This window comes from Betta splendens, chromosome 10 (genome assembly GCF_900634795.4).
Source record: "Betta splendens chromosome 10, fBetSpl5.4, whole genome shotgun sequence".
Lineage (NCBI taxonomy): Eukaryota > Metazoa > Chordata > Actinopteri > Anabantiformes > Osphronemidae > Betta > Betta splendens.
In genome coordinates this window covers 2,943,869-2,971,407 of record NC_040890.2, presented here as the reverse complement: position 1 = coordinate 2,971,407, position 27,539 = coordinate 2,943,869, and the positions used below count along the sequence as shown (strand labels likewise).

The 27,539-nt window shown below is 42.6% G+C and overlaps 2 protein-coding genes across 4 annotated transcripts; both read left to right on the top strand.

Annotated features, from left to right (window-relative positions):
* Positions 1-1,387: 1,387 nt before the first annotated feature.
* rnf103 (ring finger protein 103) lies at positions 1,388-21,994 on the top strand. Of its 3 annotated transcripts, none has more exons than XM_029165954.2 (8): positions 1,388-1,969; positions 3,001-3,149; positions 3,411-3,526; positions 3,891-4,313; positions 4,404-4,536; positions 4,926-5,012; positions 18,587-19,488; positions 21,866-21,994. In XM_029165954.2, exons 1-8 carry the CDS (start codon positions 1,744-1,746, stop codon positions 21,948-21,950), a joined length of 2,121 nt encoding a protein of 706 aa, XP_029021787.1. In that variant the 5' UTR covers positions 1,388-1,743; the 3' UTR covers positions 21,951-21,994. The 3 variants fall into 3 exon arrangements, with proteins under 3 accessions (XP_029021787.1, XP_029021788.1, XP_055368550.1); XM_055512575.1 differs by lacking the exon at positions 1,388-1,969 and adding an exon at positions 2,010-2,218; XM_029165955.2 differs by lacking the exon at positions 21,866-21,994 and having other exon boundaries at positions 1,390-1,969; positions 18,587-20,862.
* An 878-nt stretch (positions 21,995-22,872) lies between these two features.
* On the top strand, positions 22,873-26,171 carry atoh8 (atonal bHLH transcription factor 8). The gene is made up of 4 exons (XM_029165960.3): positions 22,873-23,529; positions 23,623-23,778; positions 23,885-24,076; positions 25,866-26,171. Exons 1-4 carry the CDS (start codon positions 22,888-22,890, stop codon positions 25,887-25,889), a joined length of 1,014 nt encoding a protein of 337 aa, XP_029021793.1. The 5' UTR covers positions 22,873-22,887; the 3' UTR covers positions 25,890-26,171.
* The last annotated feature ends 1,368 nt before the right edge of the window (positions 26,172-27,539 follow it).

The following is a 27,539-nucleotide window of genomic DNA, read 5'->3' as shown; positions in this document are numbered from 1 at the left end:
ACACTCCCTCCAGAGACGGGTACCCTACCTTACACTACCGTTTGGCCCGTCAGAACAAATGACAGTGAGTGACCTATCCCCCACCCGACGGCGCAGGGAAGCGACCCTCTCGTCCACCGGCGAAAACACCAACACATGGCGGCTAAGCTGGGGAGCTATGAGCAAGCCCACACCAGCCTGACGCCTCTCACCGCAGGCAACTCCAGAGTAGAAGAGGGTCCAACCCTCTCAAGGAGTTGGGTTTCAGAGCCCAGGCTGTGCGTGGAGGTGAGCCTGACTATTTCTAGCCGGCCGCTCTTAGTCTGGCCCGTGGCCCAGGACCTGTTTGCCTTGGGAGACCCTACCGACATCATAGCTCCCGGGGTCATTTAGGCACACAAACTCCTCCACCACATTAATGTATGTTTCACACAAAAATGTTCAGTTTTTGACTGTTCCATGACTTTATATAAAACATTTACTTTTGAATTTTAAAAGTAACACTTTCACTTTGGAGTCCTAACAGATGTTAATAAAAGAATTTAACGTGTGTATGCCTAGCCTTACTCCCAGTTCTTTATACTGTATGAAAAGGTGACATATAATCTGGGCCTGGCATTATGCACCAATGACTGTATTACAGTATGACATGGTAGATTTAAATACAAATAAATCCTAAACTGTACAGTAAAAGCACACAGATCTTTGTGGGGTAATAGTACACCTCTAGTAGAACAAGTGGAATGTGGTCTGGGCCTGGAACTATGCACCAAAGTCAAGTTATTAATCATCAAAGTAGACTGTATTACAGTATGACATGGTAGTTTTAAATACTAATAAATGCTTAATTTTACAGTAAAAGTACATAGATCTTTGTGAAGTTATAGTGTACTACCTCTAGTACAAGGACATACTGGTGCATTACGGACCAAAATCATTTTAATGAAAGTAAAACTGCCCTTTTAGCATTAGATGCCAGTTTAAGCTAATAAATATTAAAATACACAGCAAACGTACACAGATCTTTATTTATGCAATATTTTATTTCGTAGTTTTCTATATTTTGAACAGACCAGACGTTTCGTTTTGAAAAGAGGAAGTCGCGACGAGCGTGTTTTGTGTTCTCCTGTAAAGGGCATAATACGGGCGCAAGACGTTTTTAAAGCGCGGCTGGCTGAACGACGGATGAACGAACGACGGCTCATTTGACCACAGTGTGTGACACTATATAGTTTGTGATGTAATGTGTATTTTCAGTTTGTTTTGTTATATGTATAACATTGTAAATTGTTTTATTTTATTTAAATAAACTATTTCATTACAGAGGTATTATGAAATACTTTACAATATATTTTGTTTACATTGGCGAGGTGTAGCCGGATGTGACGTCCCTCCTTCGCGCAGCAGCTGATCGGAGAAGTGCAGATCCCATTTTGTTGTTATTGTTTTATGTTCTGAAGAACCTCTGGCGCCCTGGCTCACCTGCTGCTCTGCTCTGGCGGAGACCACTAGCGCGTGCTGCCGACAGTCCGGCCTCGCGACGCATTTTGGCGTAGGTGGTCGCGGGCCTAACTGTGACGCTAAGCTAATAAGCTAACTGTCACCGTTAGCAGGACTCCTGGACGTCAATGGTCGGAAAACAAGCTCCCAACACCGAGCTCTGACGGTCGTGCAGACACTGACTATGAACCTAGTTTTTGACCTCAACGTGCAGTGATCACACGCGGCCTTTCTTGTCCCGCCACCGCTCCGTCAGGTTGTAAGATGTGGCTCAAGCTCTTCTTGTTGCTTTTGTACTTTATAGTGCTCTTCATGCTAGCGAGGATCTTTGAGGCGGTAGTTTGGTATGAAACTGGCATGTTCGCTACTCAGCTGGTCGATCCATTTACCCTCAGTTATAAGAAGCTGAAAACCATACTGGAGTGTCGAGGACTGGGATACTCCGGGTTAGCAGAGAAAAGGGACGTCAGCGAGCTGGTGGAGAAATCAGGTGACTAACGTCTGCTGTCAGACTTCTGTGACATGTCCGCGTAAACTACCAAAGACATTTAAATTAATATACACGTTATAAGGAAAAGGCCTCGGGTGAGTGGGTGTCCTGCTGAAACTATCACAGGGTCGTGCTGTGTGTCTTTCCTGAAGGACTTGGTTTGCTTTTTTCTTCTGGTCAACACAGGGCTTCATACTCGATTCACACAGAGCTGACATACTGGGGTCAGGCTGACACCTGTGGTGACAGGTTTGTTGTGTCCTGTCCTTGGATTTTGGTCAGACTGGAATTTTAACTTGTAAAGGCATTAAACGTGATTACTGCACATTACAGACATTACTTACTGAACACAGGACTAATAAAGAAACTAATACTCAAATTAACTAACTAAGGCTCCTGTCAAACTGATGTCTTAGATATAACTAAGACCAATGTTCATGTCCACAGAGAAGTCTTAATATTCTTAATTTGCATATCTAGGAATAACACAGCTGAGTTAAGTGTTAAGGGACCGTAACCTGTCTTACTTATTATTAGCAGCCATCCATTAACAAAATGGTTAAAATGTAATTAATGTTACCATACTAAACGTTTCTCTGGTACACAACTATTTTAGTAGTGTTAAAACCAGATGAATGATGTCTAAAAGAGCTTTTAAGCTTAAAGAAATTATTTTAATATGGTGTAATTTAAACCATCTACATGTATCTACATGTAGTTGCACTGAGTCACTAAGTGATTAAATCTACAATACACTGGCGTGACTACAGCTTCCGCCCACACTCAACATGTAGTCAGGTTAGGTGGACAATCTAAATTGTCCAACATCCCTCCAACCTTTACAAGGATAAGCCGTTCAGCTGATGGATGGATGGATGGATGGATGGATGGATACAAGACTAAGTAATGTGTATAGACTATTCCTGTCTGGAGGGCATTAGTCATAAATCCAATCAACATAGGGATGTATGCATGTTGACCTTTGGATGTGAGGATGTGAGTATATAATCCCTTAACTCTTTGCTCCACAGGTGACTTGACTCATGGGGAGCTGTACTCAGCCATCAAGAAAGAGAAGGAGCATGAAGAGGCAGGAGACTCCAGCACCACACACTTCAGTGGAGAGATGCACTTCTATGAATTAGTGGAAGACACTAAAGATGGAATCTGGCTAGTTCAGGTAAAAGCACTTGTGATGATTTCGGCACATCAATGCAAATTGCAGGAAAATCACATTGTCTTGTCCGAGTCTCATTTTTCTACAATTAATCACAAGTTGATCTTTGATGTCTGTTCTAGATTGATTTTAACCATTCTGCTTATCAGTTAAAATGTCTTTATAAAGGTCAAATAATTGAAACCCTGTTACAGGTGTACTTATACAGACATGTTGCCCCTGCTGTTCCCTGTTTGACCCTGTCACATGACTGTATACCTGCAGGTCATTGCCCAGGACCGGGAAGCTCTGCTCAGTAACTTCAACTGGGGGAAAATGGTTCAGAAAGTGTCTCAGTTTGGCATCAGAACCGGCACGTTCAACTGTTCTAACGATAGAAGGTGGGCAGCAGGGCCGTACTCAGATGGTGCTCAGCTAATTAGCAAAGCCTTCGAACTAATAGATTGTTCAAATAGGCATGAGCAACAGAAATGAGGTCATAGAGTATTAATTGAGTCTTGATGCAGGTATGAGGCCGTTCATATCAGTTTTGGCACTTTGCAAATGTCAACAAAAGCAATAATGGTCTGATCTTTCTACCGCTTCGGTTTTCAAAGCGTTCAAAGCACATTCACACACTAATGTTACGCAACTTGGCCTAACTCACCAGTCAGGGTTTAATTAAACCAACAGTACTACAATTAACAACTTCCAGGACTATAGTTCCATTAGACTCATGTCAGTGTTCTGCCTTCTGTCCACTAGGTCGTGTATCAGGCGCGGCTGGCAGCGTTCAACCCTCATTATGTCTGTTCCTCAGACTTCAGCATCAAAGGGCAAAGTCATGCTAAAGGAATACAACGGCCGTCGCATAGAAACAGAACACATCTTTCGCTGGATGACTTCACATGTGGCACATCGTATCAAAATGCTGCACCAGCCTAAGCAGCTGGTGAAGGAGTGGCGCCCAGACCCGACACACCCCATCAAGATGTTCCTTTTCGCCCACCTGTCTCAGCCACCTGCCTTCTTCTCCTCACTCTCCGTTAAATTCACGGGAAGGATTGAATTCATCTTCGTAGATATACGTTACTGGGACAACCAGAGCAGCCTATCAGAGATCGGAATAACACAAAGCCCTGCCTACATCCTCAAGATGCCCGAGGGCATCTATCGCTATGGCAACAGGTATTAACATGTCATACAAATGTTATTGGGTTATGGCCTGATGTCACTTTTAAAATGCATCATCTTGTTTTGCACCTCTCCCTCCTTTAGTACGGGTGAATTCCTGTCTCTAGCAGCCATGGATACCTTCCTGCGGTCAGTCCAACCGGAGGTCAATGATTTGTTTGTCCTCAGTCTGGTCCTCATCAACTTGCTGGCCTGGATGGACCTCTTCATTACACAGGTTACATCCTGTTTTTTCATTTTGTTGGTACTGTATAATGAAGATCTTATTTATACAAACACAAGCTTCTTGACTGACTGTACCAACAGGTGGGCGTCTAACAATAATAATTTAATTGAAGTAGTAAAACGTGCTTGTGAATGTAAATTTGGATTATGAATATGATCATTAATAAATTCACCCAGTAAACTATATAACGATGATAGAAAACTACAAGTATACAATTATTAAGTTTTAATTCTTTTTACATACATTTAAAGTAATTTGAAATCTCATCTTTTTAAGAAGACAACTTTTTGATTTTTTTCTGCATTGTGATGTGATACTGACACAAACATACTTACGGTGTTGATGATCAGTTTTTAATTTGTATTCATTGTCATGGACAGGGAGCTACAGTGAAACGCTTTGTTGTTCTTATACGAACACTTGGAACCTACAACTCCATCCTTCTGGTGTCCTGGCTTCCTGTTCTGGTAGGCAGTCGTCAAAATCACCGCTCTCACCGCTCAGTCCAGCAGCAAATGTCCACATGTACAGTTGTCTCTTTTAGAGACAAACTCAGTAGTGAATTAACCTTGTAGACATTTTGCTACATTTATATCACTCTTGGTGCATGTACTCACACTACTTGTGTACTTTATGCCTTCATAGTTTGGTTGTGTTCAGACACACCTACTTGCTGCATGGTAAACCCTAAATCTATGCACCGTGCTATGACTTGCATGGTGGGATGTGACTTCCCAGGATAGCGCAGTGTAACACACTGTAATACCATATATAGAGCAAAGCCAGTTTGACTCCCAGTGTTTACCACTTAAAATTTTAATTTGAAGAGCACCCTTGGTAACTAATAATTATTCACTTTAAACCCTGAAAACAGCTCACTCTGCCAGAGCGCTTGAATCCAGGGAGGTGATCTAAATCATATTAAGTATTGAAAAGCAGAATATTGGACCTTTTAACTACAAATAGTAATTACTCAGATAAATTACGTGGGAGAGCTGATCTGTTGTCGAAAAGGCTCAAAACGCTGATAAGCTGCTGTCGTCAAAACATTGACTACGACAAAACGTAGATTAAAAGGATGAATAAGATTACAAAGTTGATCAACGTTAAAACGTTGACAAAGGTTAAAAAGCTGACCAAGGTACATCCTTGAGAATCTCAAAAAAATCTAAGATGATAAAAAAGACATTAGACTCATACATCTCACAGTTTCTGTGGAAAACCAAGCCACCACGAATTAGTTTAAAAACTCTTCAAAAATCCAGACGCTGCGGCAGCCTAGAACTGCCTAACTTCCACCACTATTTTCTTGTCAATAGACTGAACCATGTCCCCAAATGGATGAAACCCATGCCAGCATACTCCTCCTGGATAGACATTGAACAAACATTTTGTGGAAAAATTAGTAGCAGATCTGCCCTTTATCAGCACCAAATCCAAACATCATAGTTGTTACCAGAGTATTAGCATAAAAGCATCTCTGACAGCCTGGTGGGATTTTCTTAAAATTAATGGGTCTTCGCTTACTCCTTGCCAAAACACACCTCTCTGGAATAATCCAGACATCATACAAAACAAAGAGGCAATACACTTTCCAACTTGGCATATCAAAGGGATAACACATCTGAAACATGTTTTCACAAGAAACAAGTTTATCTCTTTTGAAAAATTAGTGTCCCAATATGAAATCACTAGTGCCAATTTCTTAGAATACCAACAACTAAAGTCAATAGTTAATGCAAAAAGTAGGAATACTCCCATCCACATGCAACCACCACCAGCAACAGATTAAATTCAATTCAATTCAATTTTATTTATATAGCGCCAAATCACAACAAAGTTATTTCAAGGCACTTTACAAAGTAAGGTTTAAAACCTCACACAACTAAACCCAACAAATCCCACATACAGCAAGCATTTAATTTGACAGCAACAGTGGAGAGGAAAAACTCCCTCTCTTTTTTTTTTTTTTGTTCTGTCCAGCAGTTAAGCAAGCAGCATATATTACGCTGAATGCCATATTGTGATGGACAGCTTTGCTTTAACAAGAAGAGTATATATAGAATATATATACTCTTCCTGATTTATGGTTTATTTAATGGTTTATTTAGCTAATCCAAAATGTGTGTGATGTTGCTGTGTTGGTGGACAGGTTAGGTTTCTGCTTTAGGGTGTGTATGCGGGAGGGTGGGGGGGAGGGGGGATAAGGGGTGCAACCAGCTGCTGAAACCAAGCAAATCTGTTAAGTAAACAATCGGAGCAAAAAAAATAAATAAATAAGAAGCATGGATGTACCTTAGGCTAACACATTCATAACTAAACAATTTTTGTACTGTGGTTTACCTTGGAGATTAATACTAATACCAATAATAGTGCTAAGGTATGTGCACATACTAATACAAACATATACATACAATATACATACATATGTGCATTATTATACATATCCCATACTACTTAATAAAAGTCATGACATACAACACCACAAATTCCATATTCACACATTATTCATATCGGTAGTGATAAGTATCAATAATACTTACAGTTGGATTTGGAAAGTGTCCCACTACAAGGTTAGTAAGGCTGTAGCTTATCATTATTCACCCAAAGGGTGAGGCAGACGTTGGTGCATGAACAATGCCACTTGTGGAAGCCAGGGTGATGTGAGGGGCTCCGCCACTACGCCCATCCAGCAAGCAGAGGAAGGAATCCTAGCAGCCAGGGAGCCCACACACCTTCAGTTCCAGGAGGGCAGGTGTTGCGACCCAAGCCGCCCACACAGAGCCCCCCAGGCAGAGCTGCAGCAGCCACAGAGACAGCACCCGAGGCCAGAGTGGGCCACCGGGGGTCAACGCTGTCCGCCCCATGAGAACCAGGGGCAAACACTCCCCCCGGCGGGAGGGTCGGCCTGAAAGAGTAGAGCCCGAGGACCCACGGTCCGTAGGGAGCCCGCCAGAAGATGCCCCCGCGCCCAGAGTGGGGCCCGCCCCCAGCCCACCACCCCCACACGGGCGGAGCGGGGCCTACCCCATCGGCCCGACCTCATCCCCTGGCGCTACAGCGGCCTGCAGCACAAGGCCAGCAATTGGTGGGGTCAGCAGAAAAGAGACCACCCCGGCAGACGATCATCGTACCCCGGGCGAAAAACCGGACCCCCCACACTTCAACCGCACCACAGGCATACCAACTCACACAAACACAGACGCATACACCCATCCACATGTGCAACACACATCATCACATCAACACACACACACACCATAGACTCTCTCACAACAAACTAGTCAATCATACGTGAACCAATGCACTCTCAGATACATTCTCCCACCCACACCATTCGCTTGATCACATTCGTGGGGAGGGTAGGTCTCCGGCCTGCCGTCCATGTGGCCCCAGGCAGGGACCGCAGCTCCTCCCGAGCCCCGACCAACCCCCCCAACCCGGGGGAGGCAGAGGGCAGTAGAAATAGGTACCCCAGAACCCTGCAACCCAGCTTGGACGTGAGTGTGTGGAACTAAAGTGCACTGAAGGTGGGTGACACCTCCAGGAGCACAACCGCTGGCTGACGGTGTGTCCCCCGGACAGTGCCCCCCCTCGCCCTAAATGTCTTTTTGCAGTTAAAACTGGGTGGTGATCTCTCCATCAGGGCCAGTGGCCGAGGCCACAACTGGCCTGAGCCCCAGGCCCCAGTGAAAGAGCCCACCCCCGGCCCTAAATGTATGTGTATGTAGCTAAGTATGAGGAACTTTGGGAGATACCCAATTCTCCGGGGGGTCCAGCAGACAGAGCCATCAATGGGAAGTCTACTGGCCCCCCCGGAAGGAGCCCCCAGATTCCTGGACAAGTGTGTATGACTAATGCAATTAAAACTGCAGAGCATCCCACTTGGAAGGGACGGAACCACTTCCCAGTAGCCCTGGTCCCTCCATCAGCAGGACGCCCCTTGCAGACCTAAGTGGATGAATGCGGAGAAATGTAGTTGGGAAGCAGAGCACCAGGGTCCGCAGAGCCAGGTTCCCGACTGGCTCTGCTACCTATCCCACCACCCCCCACAACCCCCAGCCAGGAAGGGACAGCCGAGACCCAGGGACCGCAGTACTACTGCCCAGGCGCCACACGCAGCACAGCCAGAGCCATCCTCACCCTTCTTTCACACTTACCCATTCTCTCGCTCAAGTATGCCCATGCTCGCCCCGTGTAGTGTGACACTCAAACCCACACACATACTCTGCGGTTGTGCATTGAGGGCCAGCCTCCGCCCAGGGCCCAATGAAGGTTCTAGCCTGAGTAGTCCGCCAACCCCCCCTGCAACAGGCCCGAGCAGTTACCAGAGGGCGTCGGACCGCTAGGGCAGGCAGCGCCCCACCCGAGCAGGGGCAGCGTCCCAGGGGAGAGACACCCCTCCGGGCACAGGCAGGCACCCCCAGAGGGAGTCCCCCGGACGCAGGTTACCCAGGTCTCCACCCCCAGGTCCGCCCCCGCACACCGGCAGGGAGGCCCGCCTCCGGCTCCCCGGAGACAGGCACACGCCAACCCTCAAAATGGTCCCACCCCGGCACAGGGCCGCCGGTCCCAGCAGCCACCACACCCCCACCGCAGGGGACCCATGCGGCCAGCCCTGAGTCCACCAACCCGTCCCGGTTCCTTAGGCAGGCAGGCACCACCAACCACCAGTCACCCCCCCACCACTGTGCCAGACATGACGCAGCACCCGAGCCCCACGCATCCTTACCTGGAAATGGAATCAATCAGAGTATAGTTTTGGTCATTGATTTGATGAAGCAGACAATGTGTCTAAGGTGGTATAATCTAACAAGCTGTTCAGGTATTGAGTAATGCTTAATTTTTTTTTAGTTTTCCAGTTCATGAGGATGATTTTCTTTGCGACACAGAGGGCAGAAAGAAGTGTGTGTGATGAGTTTGTCTCTAGATCAAGCCCACTTAGATCTCCTAGAAGACAAAGTGCAGGGGCTGCTGGGATTGGACAGCTTAACTGGGTTGACAGGTGTTCACATACTCTTTGCCAAAATTGCTGCACAGGTGAGCATGACCAGAATGCATGTAGGAATCTATCTGCTGTGTTATCTGTACAGTGAGGGCAAATATTTGAGTTTGTGAGACCCATTTGGAACATCCTTTGTCCTGTATAGTGAGTTCTATGAAGAATTTTGTATTGTATTAGTTGTAAATTTGTATTTTTTGTCATTCTGAATAAATTAGAACATATGTTATTCCAGAACGTGTAATTAGTGGTGATATTGAGATCAGCTTCCCATTTAGAGATCGGAAGGCTCACTGTCTGGTCTACATTGGAAATTAAGATATAGATTTTGGATACTGTCCTTTTCCCTGATATATCAATAAATCGCTCTATTACTGGTGGTGGTTGCATGTGGATGGCAGTATTCTTACTTTTTGCATTAAGTATTGACTTTAGTTGTTGGTATTCTAAGAAATTGGCACTAGTGATTTCATAGTGAGACACTAGTTCTTCAAAAGAGGTAAACTTGTCTCTTGTGAAAACATGTTTCAGATGTGTTATCCCTTTGATATGCCAAGTTGGAAAGTGTATTGCCTTTTTGTTTTGTATGATGTCTGGATTGTTCCAGAGAGGTGTGTTTTGGCAAAGAGTAAGCGAAGACCCATTAATTTTAAGAAACTCCCACCAGGCTTGCAGAGATGCTTTTATGCTAATGTTCTGGTAACAACTATGATGTTTGATTTTGGTGCTGATAAAGGGCAGATCTGCAACTTTAATATTTCCACAAAATGTTTGTTCAATGTCTATCCAGGAGGAGTCTGCTGGCATGGGTTTTATCCATTTGTGGACATGGTTCAGTCTATTGGCAAGAAAATAGTGGTGGATGTTAGGTAGTTCTAGGCCGCCGCAGCGTCTGGATTTTTGAAGAGTTTTTAAACTAATTCGTGGTGGCTTGGTTTTCCACAGAAACTGTGAGATGTATGAGTCTAATGTCTTTTTTATCATCTTAGATTTTTTTGAGATTCTCAAGGATGTACCTTGGTCAGCTTTTTAACCTTTGTCAACGTTTTAACGTTGACAACGAAAAACTCCCTCTCTAACGAGGAAGAAACCTCCAGCAGAACCAGACTGGATGTGGGCGGCCATCTGCCTCGACCGGTTGGGGTGAGAGGATAGAGAAATAGAAAAGCACAGCAACAAGCAACAACAAGCAACAACAGAGCACAGGCAGGATGGTAGGACCACGGACTGGATGCAGGCAGGATGGTTGGATCCGCAGCTGCCCATCACAGACACCAAACTTTGAGTCCAATGATACCTGTAGGTGAGGACAGAGAGGGAGAAAGAGTGGGGGTGGGGGTGGGGGTGGGGGGGGGGGGGGGGAGAGAGAAGCACAACTACTGGACAGAAAGAGACAAGGTTAGTTAAACATGGGACAATGATGGGAGGTTATGGGACAGAGGAGGTAGAAGGAAAAAGAGGAGCTCAGTGTATAAATTAAGTCCCCCAGCAGTCTATGTCTATTGCAGCTTAACTAAGAGATGGTTCCTGTGACTAACAATAATTGCCAGTGACCTGAACCATCTCTAACTATAAGCTTTATCAAAAAGGAAGGTTTTAAGCCTAATCTTAAAGGTGGAGAGTGTGTCAGCTTCTCGAACCTGAAGAGGGAGCTGGTTCCAGAGGAGAGGAGCTTGGTAGCTAAAAGCTCTGCCCCCTGTTCTACATTTAAACACTCTAGGAACCACAAGTAGCCCAGCGCTCTGAGAACGAAGTGTTCTGCTGGGAGCATAAGGAACTATAAGGTCTTTAAGATAAGAAGGAGCTTTATCATTGAGTACTTTGTATGTGAGTAGGAGAATTTTAAATTCTATCCTACATTTTATAGGCAGCCAGTGCAGAGAAGCTAATGTAGGAGAAATGTGATCTCTCTTTCTATGTCCTGTCAGAACTCTGGCTGCAGCATTTTGAATGAGCTGTAGGCTTTTTAAGGAGCTGTTAGGACATCCTATGAGTAAGGAGTTACAGTAGTCCAGCCTAGAGGTAACAAATGCATGGATCAGTTTCTCTGCATCGCTCTGAGAGAGGATGCTTCTGATTTTAACTATATTTCTAAGGTGGAAGTAGGCGGTTCTGGAGATTTGTTTAATGTATGATGTAAAAGAGAGATCCTGGTCAAACATGACACCAAGGTTCCTCACAGTAGAATCTGAAGCTAATGTTATGCCATCCAGGGTGGCTATCTGACTCAATAGTGTCTCTCTCAGATTTTTAGGCCCAACAATAAGAATCTCGGTTTTATCTGAGTTTAGTTGAAGGAAGTTTTGGGACATCCAGGATTTGATGTCTTTTAAACAACCCTGAATTTTGACTAGTTGATCTGTTTCATTTGGTTCCAAGGACATGTATAGCTGAGTATCATCTGCGTAAAAATGAAAATTAATAGAATGCTTTCTAATAATCTCACCTAGAGGAGACATGTATAGGCTAAACAGAATTGGACCCAGCACAGAACCCTGTGGAACTCCATAGCTAATCCTTGTGCGTGTGGAGAATAAAGTTCTGTTTTAAAAACACATGCCCTCGCAATCTAGCTGTGACATCACCCACTCCAGCTCACGCAATACACACTAATAAAAAAGCTGAAAAGCACCAAAAACCAGACGATATTTAAACACGTCGAAAACTACAAAAGATAGAGGATAAAGGATAGAGAGGACACTGATTTGAAGATTAAATGGCGTTTCTACGGCAAAGTATGTTGATGACAGGCGCTGATGAAAAGAGGCAAGCTGACAAAAAGTTGAACGATGATTCCCACAGACGACCATTATAAAAAACTATGAAAAAAATTGAATAACGTTAATAGTTGAAAAGCTGAAAACTTGAAAAGTAATAGCCCCCATCTCCTGAAGATGACTAACAATTAGAAAGTTGAACAATGATTCTAGAAGTGTTGAAAAGTAGATAGCGACCGAAAAACGGGCGGAATAGTAAGAATAAGTAGAAAAAGGAAATGCACAGTGAATGCTTCCAAGCTGAATTGCTGAAAGTAAACATTTACAACAGCTGGAATTGAATGCATAATTGAATAAATCTAAATGTCTGTTTTGCATATATTCTTAATAATTTCATATAAAGCAAATAATCCCACATGTTTATTGATGCCTTAATCAGGATTTGAACCAGAGTCTTCACCATCAGGGTCAAACCCTTAACTGCAGAGCCGTAGTAACCGCTGAAGCATATAACTCGATTTATGTAAAGGAAATCCATATATTTATAATACGAGGTGAATGCATAAACATGACAAAGGAATCAAACCCAGCCCTCCCACTCCAGAGTCAAGGATTTATACCATGAGCCACAGTCTATCATAGCTGAGAGAGGACAAACATTTCTCTAGATGGGAAAAAGTGAATATTTTCAGAAGAAGCTCAAGCAGTTGAATTTCAAATTAAGGAAAGGTCAAAGAGATCTGCTAAAATTCAAGAAATGCTAAAATGAAGGAAGTATGTAAAGGACTGCTGAATTTGATGAAATATAGCTAAATGTATCAAAATAGGTAAATAGAGTTCAAGAGCGGAAAGAATAGCGTAAAGTTGTGGAAACATTTAAAAAAGCTGACAGTAGCTGCAGAGGGAGCAGTTGAATTTTAAATTTGCAAAAGGTGGAGCATTGGAGGAAGCATGTGCAGGTAATTGCTAATATAGTAATACAGTAATATAGTCTCATTAACTAATCATAATTAACCAGTCAAAGCAGAAAATGTGCTATTTAGTCTAAAGATTGGCATTGTTGCTTTTATTTTGAAAGGATATGGAGGAAGTGTGTCCTGGTAAAATAGTATAATATAATAAAAAATTATAATAATATAACAAACTCATAATAAACCAGCTGAAAGCAGAAATATTGCTATATAAAGCTGTAGATCTGAAATTGTGCTTTTATTTTGAAAATGTGTATGTGTGTTTCATTGTTAAAGTGTAAAACACTTTCATTTTCTACAAAAGCTAATGCTTATGCTTTAATTCTAAAAAGATTTGGACGATGTGTGTACTTACCTGGTAAAGTTAAAACAGTGTCAGTAACTATCCAGTCAAAAGCAGAAAACATTCTAATAAGCAATGGGATTGATTTTATTGTGAAAAGATTTTGAGGGAGGGAGTGTGGGTTTTTTATTATACTGTAAATTATTCTAATTAACTATTTGTAATTAATCAGTTGAAACATTACTAAAACTACCTGATGAGTTGAATGTATAGCTGATCAAATCTGCAAAGAAAAAGTTGCAGAACTAATTGTGCACAAATAAAGCAAAAGCAGTTTTATTTCTGTTTGTTTTGCACATGACTACAGTCCTGTAAATACTTCTTCTGAATTTTGTTGAAAGACTTGTTCTAGTCAGGTTTTAAACCAGAATCTTCTGCATCAGAGTTACGCTCTTTTGCCACTCAGCCACACTAGCTGCTTAAAGTACTGCTCAGAGGAGCAGTATACATACTACTGGAATAGTAATTTTAACATATTTTATTTAATGAAGACTTTAATGTTGCAACAGTCTCAAAGGTGTAAACCTAAGACAACTGTGAACATCTTAATACAGAACCATGCCTCAATCATTGCAATGGTCACTCCTTCTCACACCAGTTTCTGTTAGCGTGCAGAAATACTTATTATACCTGCTTATATTACTACAATACAATTTAGCCATACTACAAATATGGCTAAATATACCTATATAAGAAAGATCAGGTAGTTTAAAAAAGGTGAATGTGTACACCTGCTCTGATAAGGAATGGACAGTGTAATGAACTCATCAGTTATATGCATAGAGCTTCTGTGGACACTGAGCCGTAGAGCGTTTCAGCAACAGAGGTTGACCTGTCAATCAAAGTGTTACTGAGCAGCTCAATGACTGATCTACTGCAGCTACACCGTTGTCATGGAGACAGCTCTCCAAAGGCAGGAAACTCCACATATTAGTTCAGTGAGTTGTAGTAAAGCTGATTTCCACACCTGTTTAATAGGCTTGTTACAGCAAAACCACAAGGATTATTAAAAATATCTTCACTTTATAAATCTCAAGGCTTAAATGAGCAACTGTTGAGGAGAAAGAATTGTGGCCACAGTCGCAATTTAAAAATGCCAGTCCCTCTGCGCTTTTCCTGAAAAGCCTCAAAGACAAATGCATTAGAGTGTATAGGAGAAATTTCGGAACTTTCTGCACTTTAAGGCAGATACAGAAAATTATGTTCAGAGTGAAAACTGTGGCTGTAGTGATGAGTTAAAGAGAAAAATTCTGTCCTAAATAAACGTGCTTTCAAACTCTATCTGTGACATCACGCACTCTAGCTCACGCTATTCCTCTAAAACCACCCTATGCTTAAACTCCTATAACTCAGAAAGTATTAAAGATATTAAAAAGCTGAACCATAGATTAATAGTTGAATAGTTGAAGATTGTTTTATTACCTTTTTCTAAACTTTATTATTATAGTTCTTGCATCTGCATCCAAAAACTGGTGTGAGAAGGAGTGACCCTTGCAATGATTGGTACATGACTTTTGCATTAGACTCTTCATGTTTGCACCTTAAAATCTGTTTTAAAAAGCAGCGGTTTGTTCATTGAAAATTTTTTAAGTATCTTGCTATTATTAAAGCTTAGATGGCGCTTTAGCTTTGCCATCTTACTTATGGCTTTTAGCTTACCACCTTACTTATGGCCCTTTAGCTTAGTCATCTTACTTATGGCCCTTTAGCTTTGTCATCTTACTTATAGCTTTAATGATTGACACATGATTTTGTACTAAAACATTAACATTTGCCTTGTTTAAAAAAAAGTTAACATCAGAACGGTACAGTACTTCTAGGCACAAGACGAGATTGGCGCTTTTTCAACACTCCCTCAGCAAAGTGCAAATCCCATTTGTTTTTCACACATTTAATATATCACTGCGCCTTGAGGGTCACTCACATGCACACTCTCCTCCCTCAGGGTGCAGCACACTAAAAACAAGAACACAATACACATACACATAAACAAAATGCTTAATTAATTTCACCAAAGTTATAACATCACTTAAATCCTAACTTTAACTATAACACTACAAACACAAGAACATTTACTTTACCCAGCCTTAGTGGTTCAGGTGGGAATAGCCCCCCTGGGCTGCTACAACATGTTAAAAGTATTTAGTACAAAGTACAAGTTGTTAAAAGTATTTCTATCAATCGGGAGAAAGCACTTCCGCTAAGTCCTTATTTGCCTTAGATATCCTGTGGTTCAATGGCTTAAGTCTGTGACTTTAGAAGGGAAGGCCTGGGTTCGACTCCCATCTAAGACATGTTTATACAACAACGTTAAAATATAAATTTGTAATTCCAAAAAAAAAGATATTTGTCATAATTTATCATAATGTATCACCAATGTTCAACTGTATTATTGATGTTTTAGGAAATTTTCTGTTTTATAATATACACTAATCACAAAAAATTGAGGATATTTAACTTTCGGTGTGAATTATCATAATGCATTTAAAATATGCTATAACACTTTCACCGGACCTGAATCCCTTAGAACACCTATGGGATAGCTGAGTTGCAGAGTAGGAGCTATTATTTTGAAATGACTTGACTTGTATCTTTCTCCAGATGGGGAATCGAGATTATAAATATGTTGTAATTTTAACATAATGTACTTGGGTTGAAAGTTGTAAAATTTCAAAAGGTGTTAACCTAAAGCAAAAGCACTCTAATAGTCATAAGTCGAAATAATAAGTCATTGCCTTCCCATACATGTTTCAGTTAGGGTGCCAACAATGACTCACTATTTACCATTACCCATAAAGCATTGCACTAAAAATCTGCATATGTTGCTGAATGCTGTAATGTTAGTTATTCCTCAAGAAATGCTGAAACATTAAGATTAGATTACGTTAGACAAGATCAGACTTTATTAATCCCACTGTGAGGAAATTTCTTTGTTTACAGCAGTGATATAATCGGGAACAAAAACAACAGACAGAAACAAGATAGAAACAAAAACGGCATTGACATATGCAAGAAAAAACAAAACAGAAACAAAAATGGTATTGAAATGTGCAAGAAAAAAAGAAAACAGAACAAGAAAAGGCACTCAAATAGAATTAAAAAATACTAAAAGATAATTTTTACAACATTTGTGTATGTAAAATATTTGTGTTTGTATCAACATCATTTATGTATGGTGCATTGCACATGTATGGGAGATTTAATGTAGTAACACAGCAATTAAAAATTTGTGTGCAGTGTAAATGTAGTGTCACTGCAGTGCAGTGTTGTAAAGTCTGATGCCTGTGGGGAGAAATGACCTGCGGTAGCGCTCCTTTCTGCACTGTGGGTGTAACAGTCTAGAGCTGAAAGAGATGGTCAGAGCCTCTACAGTGTGGTGCAGAGAGTAGGAAGGGTTCTCCATCATGGATGTTAGTTGAGCAAACATCCTTCTGACTTCTGAACCAGCTTGTTCAGTCTCTTCCTGTCTCTGCCTGTACTAGGTACAAGGTATTTAACAGTGTCCACAGTCTCAATGTTTGAGCTCCGACCTTATTTGTTTTCCCAGTTTTAAAATTATAGCTGAATATCTCTATATAAGAAAGAGGACAAAACCGAAATTTTTTCTCTAGATGGATAAAGATTGTTTTAAATGCTAATTGCATTTTACTGTTGAAATTGTCAGCTTTTTATTAACTCTATACTTACTATACTATTACTCTTATAAGATATTAATGCTGAGACTGAAAATGCAAAATAAAACAGAAATATTGCTAATAAATTATAAGATAAGAAGATAAGAAAACCTTTAATAGTCCCACAGCAGGGAAATCACTTCACACAACAGCAATTATATTGCAGAGGAATACATAGACATAATCAAAAATAGTTAAAAAGACACTTCGTGTTGGCACAGTACAACGCAGTACAGTACAGGTAGCGTGAGTATGAAGTCACTGGAAGGGTTATTGCACACCGGTTTGCACAAATGTTGCACAGAAATATTGTTGCACATTGTGTAAATATAGAATATATATAAAAAAGATTTTGTTTGCTTCTATACAGAAAGGATCTGAGATGTGTGTTGGTAATTAAACCGTAAATTAGGCTCATTACTATTATCAAAAGTAGAATTAGTGGTATTTAAGATAAAGATCTGGATTGGTAGAAAAGGCAAGAACCTCCACATATCAGCTCAGTTAGTTGTGGTGAAGCTGATTTGCACCCCTGCTTAACAGGCTTGTTACAGCAAAACCATAAAGGTTCTCATAAAAATATCTTCACTTTATAAATCCCAAGGCTTTAATAAGCAACTGGTGTGAATTTTATGTTTTAGGACCAAAGATTGTGTCCACAGTCGTGATTTCAAATTTCAGATTTCATCTCCTTCTGCAATTCTTCAAGACATCTGGTAAAATTTATCATTAGAGTCTATGGGTGAAATTCAGGATCTCTCTGTGCTTTGAGGTCGATAGCGACTAAAGTGTAAGTCTAATGGCTTAGCCAGACACATCATTACAAAGAAGACAAGTATGATTATAATTTAGTAAAAAGGTTATATTGATAGATTGAAAATTTCTCAAAAACCACCCTATACTTAAACTGATATTACTCAGAAACTATTAAAGATATTCAAAAGCTGGACAAGAGATAAATAGTTAAATAGTTGAAGATTGTTTTGTAGTTTAAATGGTGTCTGTAGCTTTAAGTATTTTGAAGTAGTTAACGCTGAAATTAGACAAAGATAAAAAGAATTTGAAAATGGTTTTCCATTCTTTTTAATGGGAGGATTTTGCTGAAACGAGCTTAATAACTTTAAAAGTATGAAATATATGAATGAGAAAAATAATAGCACACTTCTTAAAAATATGAATATTTTGAATAGTTTCTGTAGCTGTTGCCAGCTCTCCCACTAACTATATGTTACACCTGCATCTTTTATAGATTAACCTCACTGATACTTTCTTATCTAGACAGAGGAGTTGATGGTCATAGTTCTTGACTTATTGATGCCTGTTGGCTTCTCTAGGCTCTTCTCCAGCTGTCCTACCTGGACACTCTGTACGGCTACAGCCTGAAGCTGCTTCGTTACGCTGACACCACTACACTGGCCAGCCTGGTGAGAGCCGACTGGACGTTCTACTCATCCCACCCTGCTCTCTTTCTGTCCACGTACCTGGCCCACGGTCTGCTGGTCGACTACTTTGAGAAGAAACGCCGCTGTGGCAACAGGGGCCAAGAGGACAGCTCCACAAACCTGGAATGGCTGGCTAGTCTGTGGGACTGGTACACGTCCTACCTTCTCCACCCAATTGCATCGCTGCAGCACATACCATCTGACCACTCAGACTGGGAAGATGATCCTAACTTCCTCTTTGAGCGCTTGGCATTTCCTGATCTCTGGCTACGACCATTGGTGAATATAGACTACATCAAAGCCCTGCCTACGTGGAGGTTCATAGTTGTGGGCCAACAACAGGATAGCGACTCCAGTGGTTCACATTCAGACACAGGGAGCACAGATTCTCCTCCTGCAGGTCCCAGCAGACCTTTACATAGAAACAGACGGCACAAGAAGTCACTGTGTACTCAGGACAGTGACACACAACTGTGTGCAAACACGAAAATGGACTCCACCTACTGTTGTCAACACAGGAACAACAACTCATCAGCTGAAGGTATACCAGAGGGCGCTAGCCTCCCGTGTGAAGTTGAATCTAGCCAGCAACATTGTGATAGGTCGGCGTGGCCCTGTGATGTCCTGCAGTGCTCGGAGTGCGTGGTGTGTCTCGAGAACTTTGTGAGCGAGGAGCTACTTATGGCTTTGCCCTGTGGCCACGCCTTCCACCAGCAGTGCATCGTGGTGTGGCTGGCGGGGGGCAGACACTGCTGCCCCGTGTGTCGCTGGCCCAGCTACAAGAAGAAACACAGGTGTGACTGAGCTACATAGGTGTCCTCTATTCTCATGTTGCCTGTCCTCATTGTCGCTTGCTTTTAGGTGAAGTTGATGTTGGAGTGAAGATATTCTCGATGTGATTAGGCTGCTGTTGTCCTGACTTTGTTCAGTTTATGTTCAGTTCCTGGTAAAGGCAGCCTGCAGGGTATAATCACAGTAAAGTTTGTACTGTAAAATTAAATTTACAGGAGTGTAAAAGTGACCCAGAATCCATCAGTGAGAGCAGGTGCATGTTATTGGCATGTTGTTGAGAGAAGGAGGAGGAGGTTGTTTTTTACTGGACTTAGTCCAAAGAATTTAAATGAGCAAATCAGTTGTGAGATATGCAACATATTAATGTAGTTCTTGATTTGACATCACTGTCGATTCCTCAGCTAAGGAGTCCATCACAGTTGGTCTTCTCTCTTTCTGCTCTAACATTATTTTTGCTACAGACACTTAAAACTGAATTCTGCCGCCTTGCTTGTGGGAAGTGTTGCAGGGCACAAACAGTTGTTATCATGCATGGTTGGCCTGGTCAGCTTCACACTGTGGTCAGAACACAGCACAGCAGACAGAAACCCACTGGACTAATGAAGGACACCTAGTAAATGAATGAAACACTTGTTTAACACGTAACTTTCCTTTTGATACAATGTGTAACAAACATCATTGATGCATTGAAACTGTTTCCTCAAGTTATCAAACACTATTCTGAGATATTTTGAACTGGATTTTTTTGTTGTACCCTGAACAGTTTGAAGAAACCAATGACACAGCATAAATCTGTTGTCTGTTGGTGGTATACAGAGAGTCTTGCTCATCTCAGCTGTAACTCATCCACTGGCTCTGCTCTGTGACAAGAGGACTGGCCTGAAGTTCTTTAAGATGTTTGCTTGTGTTTGTTTGGTTGCAAGTTCCGGACCTTGCAGGAGAAGAAGTGAAGTGAAGAGACTTGTCATGTGTGGATCATTATCATGACCATGTGTTGTTGGGTTCCTATGGTTACAGTTGGTCACGAAAGAAGAATCTTCAACAATCTTAAGCAAGTCTAGTTGCTATATCTCTTGGAAGGCTGATGTGTGTGTGTGTGTGAATGTGTTTGGTGATTTTGTGTATGTTTACCCCTGTACCTGTCATGTGCTTTGCCAATGACCTCATCATGTCTGTGTCCGACCCTGTAGAGCTGCTGCCTCACTCTTACTTTATCCTGCATCATTTCCAAAACAAACCCCAACTGTAATTTATGAACCTTTATCGGTGCTTAACTGTATCTCTGAGCTGATTCTCTCGCAATGCCTAAAAGGCAAGAAGAAAACATGTAGAATAGAAACATTTATCCAAAATAAAATCAGTGTTTCAGAACTTCAGTGAGATACTTTAATGGAAGACTGTGACTGACTTTTGCTTTTTGTACAAGGAAGCAGGGTCCAGCATTGTGTCCAAGGAAACCATAAAGAGGTCCACAGGTTACAAACCTATGTAGCGGCAGTAAAAACAACCGCAACCAGGCATGTGGCAAAAGCAGGTGCATGTCATTTTTGTTGAGAATAATTCTTTCTATTGAGAACAGAAGGTGTTATTGTTATGCCACCTACGGGAGGCACCAGTTATGCTGGTGCGCAAGGATCATGATCATCTATAGAGCTGCACAAGAAAAAGAACAATATGTCATAATATAATAAAAGCAATAACATCATTCAAAATATATAAAAATTGTCTATTCTAATTAGTCTAATTAAAAAAATCAGTCAGTCTTTACTTCTATTGCTATCTGATGGATTCAAAATATCCATGTTTATTATCCACAGAAAATAATCAAGCCTAAAACTCAGACTTTATGTAATTGTATCACATAAATACTAGGTAAGAGGTGACATTTAATGTAAAGTCTTTCAGTCAGGTTAGGGTTATGCCCGATTCAGGTAAAGGTTACTTTTTTTTTACACATAGTATGTGTTTCAGCATATTTGCGTTATGTTTGTTTAAAAAACACAACCATTTGAAATTCTATTTTTCATACATAATACTTAAAAATTATAAATGTTTTGTTCAGGGCAAGAATCATTTTTGAGTACGACACCAAACCTTATGTAATCATTAACAATTATTGAACTAAGTAAAGTTACAAGACCTGCAAAAACAATATTTTACCATAAATGCGATATAAATTACAAAAATCTTTTTGGTTTGTTTAGGGTTGGAACTTGCAGGCAGAGCAGAAGGTCAGAGGATATGTCGATAGTTCTATGATTGTGCTTTAATGGACGCCCTGTTAAAATGCTTTGCTTGCTCCTGGTGACGGTAAATGTAGATAATTCTCCAGGTGGTTTCTGCTCCAAGCCAGTCAATGCTACTCTTCTCTCACTCCAGCGGGTGGAGGAAGGGGGGGAGGCCAGTCCGACGCCACCACACTTGGAGGAGAGCGCGAACCCCTTCTTTCTTCGTCAACCACTGAGCTGTCTGCTCCGTCCTCCCGCACGCGCATTTATCTGTATCTCCAGCGGAGACGCGGACTCCTGCGCAGAGACGCGCGAGCTCGGACCCGGAGGATCTGCCGGAGTCAACTCAGAAAACGCAGCTGTTAGAGCAAAGACAAATGAAGCTCTGAATTAAAAGAGGAATTAGAAAACTGGTGTGGACATCGAATCCCGCGGAGAAGTGTCGAGCAAAACCGGAGCTTTGTGCGCTCTTTTCCGGGAGATGCGCAGTTACCGGGCAGCGTGTGCGTGAGCCTGGTGAAGTTTCATCGGGGACTGCCGCTGAAGTTTACCAGCGTCTGGACGTCTTTCTCTGTGTCCACGACACGGCGCCGCTTCAGGCCGCCCTTTTTGCCTGTTCAACTTGCCGTTGCCATTACAGCGTCCAGCAGCTGCGAGCCTGAAGCGGCTCGTGTGTGCTCGTTGTGTGTGTGTGTGTGGGGGGGGGTGTATTCACGCTGCTATGCAGACTGACTGGAGCCAGCTCAGACAGCTCCACTGTAAGCAGCTCTGAGCACAGGCCCTGGCTGTTTACGCAGAAGGAGAAGCTTCATAGCTGAGGAAAAGCTCCCCGTGAGTCTCCGTCCTGCGGGACGTGCCTGTGCAGAATATAGCAGATGTTCCACAGCTTTGTGTACTAATGTGGATTATTCAGGATGCCACTATGCAGACAGAGCGGAGCCACAGAGGAGCCGGCACTACATTTAAAGTAACACACAGCTGTACAGCTTCTGTCTGTGCAGCTGAACGCCGGGGTTCATAGCGTCCTAGTGAACAGAACTCTGCTGGTTGAATATGTGCACTTTGATTATACAGCAGGGCCACTTTTAGTCTCATCTGATAGACATTGAGCAACTTTTACTTTTTAGGACATTTATTTTCCTTCAGCCTGTTTGTTACACTGACTGTTAGAAAATGAAGAGTCTTCATTCAGCCAGTAAAACATGGAATACATCCATCAGCAAGGACTCAGTGCTGATTTCTATGCCGGGGACTAACAAGCGATTCAAGAGGAAGTCCCGAGAACCTAAAAGGCTGTTCAGCAGTCCTGAGCCAGAGAGCACGGTTGTTTTCCCAGCGGACATGTCTGACTTGGACCATACGGATGACATCCAGGTGCAGACGTGTAACCTCAGCGGGTCGACTCCACTTCAAAGGCACCTGATGATCCAGGAGGCAAAGTCCGACCTGACAGCTGGATATCAGGCTTTGGTGCGCCCAGAAGGTGGCATGGCTCTGACTCAGAGCGGCGCCATAGACATGAGGATCAGCACTCATGTGCCTGCCATCATGTCTAAACTGTCCCAGGTGCCTGCCTCCCAGTTCTCTCATTCAGAGGTCTCTCACTGGCCTTCAGCCATCTCCCAGCCTCTGTCCAACAGACTCAAGCTGGGCTTCCACCCCACCTTCCCTCTAACCACATCCAGCAGCAGCAGCAGCCACAGCCTTTCACCCAGCCACCAGGCCATCTCACTGGATCCGTCTCTGCTAGGCCAAGCTGACCCCAGAAGCTCCCATTGCCATGAGCACGTGGAGGCCGAGGGCCAGTCACCCAAGGTGAATTTATGCTTTGTGAGGAGATTTAGACTTAGCCTGGTTAGTCACGTCCTATTGGATGTATGTATCTTAACAGTGTCTTATGTTCTTCAGGAATCTCCAAAGAAGCAAGTTGGCCTGAGCACTGAGAGACCTGGGCGCCTTCCAGAGGTCAAGGCCATCCAGCAGACCAGGAGGCTGCTGGCCAACGCCAGGGAGAGGACTCGCGTCCACACCATCAGTGCAGCGTTTGAGGCTCTGAGGAAGCAGGTCAGAATGTGTGTCTGTCCTGAAAAAGCAACAGATCAGAGTCACTCGTCAGGCGTTAGAGATGCAGGACAGTCCAACATAAACAACTTCTGCTCCCTCTCCCCAGGTTCCGTGTTACTCCTATGGTCAGAAACTGTCGAAGCTGGCCATACTGCGCATAGCCTGCAACTACATCCTGTCTCTGGCTCAGCTGGCCGAGCTGGACTACAGCCCCGACCACAGCAGCCTGAGCTTCTCTCAGTGTGTGGAGCAGTGCACCAGGACTCTGCAGGCCGAGGGCCGGAGCAAGAAGAGGAAGGTGAGGCTGATCAGGGAAACAGGGAAAATCCTCCTGAGGAAGTCAGGTCTCACTCTTTACTGTCCGCTCACTAATCAGCTCCCAACACATTACTCAGTCCAGGTCGGCATTTCCTATAGGTGTGTCACATTACAAGCCTGTGAACATGCAGAGTGAATGAGAACTTCTGTTTACTTGCCTGCATGGCAAGAACAGAGCTCATAGAACCCAAAGTCTCAGATCCTTCTCTAAGGTAAAGGTCATTTTGAGGGATCAGGGCTGACTTTTCCACAGCTGGGTCAAAGCTCTGGACGAAGGAAGCCAATATATCTGAGTGTCTTTGACTTGAACCTGTGAGTCAGTGTCTATGAACCAACATATGTGGTAGTATCATGAATGTCCTTTTGTGACCCAGGCCTGGTTCTGGATGGAATCGCCATCCTAGAACCAGGTTCTTAGCGTGCTTTCACACCTACAGGATTTGGTTTAAAAGAATCAAACTCAAGTTCATTGTCCCTCTTGGTGCAGTTCTTTGTCTGGTGTAAACATGGTAATCAGACTTGAGTGCACACCAAAACAATGTTTAACAGGTTTTTAGTTGTTCAACAGGCTGAAGTTAATAAACGTTTGAAGTAGATATTTGATATGTGCAACACTCTCTGTGTTTGACACTTTCCCGTGCTTAACTCCGAGCTTTACTAACAGTCATGTTGCTCTTATAGACATTGAAGAGCTGAGGGCTTTTTCCCGTGTGTGTGTGTGTGTGTGTGTGTGTGTGTGTGTGTGTGTGTGTGTGTGTGTGTGTGTGTGTGTGTGTGTGTGTGTGTGTGTGTGCGTGTGTGTGTGCGTGTGCGTGCGTGTGTGTGTGTGTTCTCAAAGTCCCAGACACCAGATGTTTAGAGTGGAGGGGAAGTGGAGCTGGCGCCATGAAGGGCAGAGGGTAGTGGGGAGGCACGCGAACTGAAACCACACACACACACACACACACATACGCTTGGCACATTCCCCAGTCTCTCCAACACATTCCCCCTGCCTCTCCAGGCCATCTGCTCCAACATACTTTCAAACAAGGAGGGGGAAAAACAGGATCATCATCATCAGCTTGTCAGACAGCAGCAGCTGGTCTAAAGACTGTGTGTGTGTGTGTGTGTGTGTGTGTGTGTGTGTGTGTGTGTGTGTGTGTGTGTGTGTGTGTGTGTGTGTGTGTGTGTGTGTGTGTGTGTGTGTGTGTGTGTGTGTGTGTGTGTGTGTGTGTGTCTGTCTGTCTGTTGGGGTGGTGGCTGGAAGGGATGAAATGCTTTTTATTTTCTTAGAGCCACAGAGTCTGGAGCACAGTTTGCAGTAAAACGCCGTATTCAGCTTGATTGTAATTTGACAGCAAACATTGTGGCCCAGGTCACGCTGCAGCAGCACAAACATCCCAACTCAGAGCTTCTGTGTCTCAGGCTGGTAGGAGCAGTGATGGGAGAATAATGAGCGCTTATTGATTTATAGATTTTTAGTTTAGTGCATTCTCTGTCTTGTTTTTGCAGTGATTAGGAGCAATTTCATCCTCGTGTCCAGAATTTGTTTAAAGTTTCACTTGCCTTGTTTATGTCACTGCTGCATATACAACAGTCTGGGTTGTTTGTCTAAGCAACAGGAAAGAACTGTGACGTGAAAACTGAATACCTACTAGTTTTAATTCATGCTCAAAATGAAGAGCATAGACTTGATTTGACCACGTGACTGAGACTCCTAATGCAGACCGGGTGCTTTCTAAGGTCTTAAGGTTTCTTGATGAAGCTTCTTTCTCTTACTGTGTCGACAGGTGGGGAGGATGGAAGACGTGTGACGTCTACTGTTGCCAGACTCAGCCGCCGTCAGGATCAACTCATCTTACGTTGGATGGAAAAATCCTGTTGCTCACCACACTAACAGACAATATGGAAATAGATCCATATCATATGAACTTTATTATGACTGTACCGTTTAGTATCCAGGCCACTGAACAATCATAATAATGATAAGAATGGTTTTAAAAAGCAGGCAATTCATTTGTGATATTGTGACAGCATCGAACAAGATATATAACATTATTGGGCCAATAAAAGTTAGTTGACATTGTTTACATCAAGTTGGATGGACTGATTTCTGTTGCCTCATTCAGTTTTTAGAGTTTAAGCTTTGATGTCATGTCAACTGGCTGCTGATGCTAATTTAACTGAACAGTGAACCTTGAAGCAGCGATTCAGATTTATCATCTAGACTTAACCATAATACAACTCGAACATTGGAAGTAACGAATACAATGAAATAAAATGTTTTAAAATAAAATTAGAATTTTAAGAAACTAATAATATATTAGGTTGACACATAGTTTCCATATAGGTTTTAACACATGGTAGAACATTCAGACTCCTTAAAACAAAACCATTAACAACCATATTTCAGTGCTTCCGGGACCAAGTCCTCCGTGGTGTCTGTAGGTGGATGCAGGCCAGAGTTCTAGTGAGGGAAAAATTATTTGAACCCCAGCTGATTTTGTAAGTTTGCCCACTAACAAAGAAATGATCAGTCTATAATTTCTTTGGTAGGTTTATTTGAACAGTGAGAGAAAACAATGACAAAAAAATCCAGAAAAATGCGTTTAAAAAAAGTTATAAATTAATTTGAATTTCCATGAAGGAAATAAGTATTGATCCCTTTGAAAAACTGGTTTTAGTACTTGGTGGCAAAACCTTTTTTGGCAATTGTCTTTGCAGATCCTCTCCAAGTCATTAATGTTTCGTGGCTGATGTTTGGCAACTCGATGACCTTAATGTGCTTCTTCTTGAGCCAATCCTTTGTTGCCTTGGCCGTGTGTTTTGGATCACTGTCATGCTGGAATATCCAACCACGACCTATTTTCAATGCCCTGACTGAGGGAAGGAGGTTCTCACCCAACATTTGATGGTATATGGCCCATCCATCCTCACTTTGATGCGGTGCAATTGTCCTGTCCCCTTGGCAGAAAAACACCCCCAAAGCATAATGTTTCCACCTCCATATTTGACGGTGGGGACGGTGTTTTTGGAGTCATAGGTAGCATTCCTCCTCTTCAAACACGGCGAGTTGAGTTGATGCCAAAGAGCTTGATTTTGGTCTCATCAGACCACAACACTTTCACCCAGTCTTCCTCTGAAGCAGTCAGATGTTCAGTGGCAAACTTCAAACGGGCCTATAGATTGCCTTTCTTGAGCAAGGGGACATTGCGGGCACAGCTGATTTCAGTCCTTCACGGCGTAGTGTGTTACTATGTGGAGACTATGGACCCAGCTGCCTTGAGATCATTGACAAGTTCCTCCCGAGTAGTTCTGGGCTGATTCATCACCGTCTCATTATCATTGAAACTCCCCGAGGAGCTCCAGACCGAGAGAGATATGCAGTTAATTTGTTTCTTCCATTTGCGAATAATTGCAACTGTTGTCACCTTCTCACCCAGCTGCTTGGCGATGGTCTTGTA

Excerpts from the sequence above, each read along its gene's own strand:
- rnf103 (XM_029165954.2), top strand. The coding sequence starts at position 1,744 with ATGTGGCTCAAGCTCTTCTTGTTGCTTTTGTACTTTATAGTGCTCTTC. Across the intron at positions 3,527-3,890 it reads AACTGTTCTAACGATAGAAG|GTCGTGTATCAGGCGCGGCT; the intron begins GTGGGCAGCAGG and ends TCTGTCCACTAG. Across the intron at positions 4,537-4,925 it reads TGGACCTCTTCATTACACAG|GGAGCTACAGTGAAACGCTT; the intron begins GTTACATCCTGT and ends TGTCATGGACAG.
- atoh8 (XM_029165960.3), top strand. The coding sequence starts at position 22,888 with ATGAAGAGTCTTCATTCAGCCAGTAAAACATGGAATACATCCATCAGC. Across the intron at positions 23,530-23,622 it reads CCGAGGGCCAGTCACCCAAG|GAATCTCCAAAGAAGCAAGT; the intron begins GTGAATTTATGC and ends TATGTTCTTCAG. Across the intron at positions 24,077-25,865 it reads GCCGGAGCAAGAAGAGGAAG|GTGGGGAGGATGGAAGACGT; the intron begins GTGAGGCTGATC and ends CTGTGTCGACAG.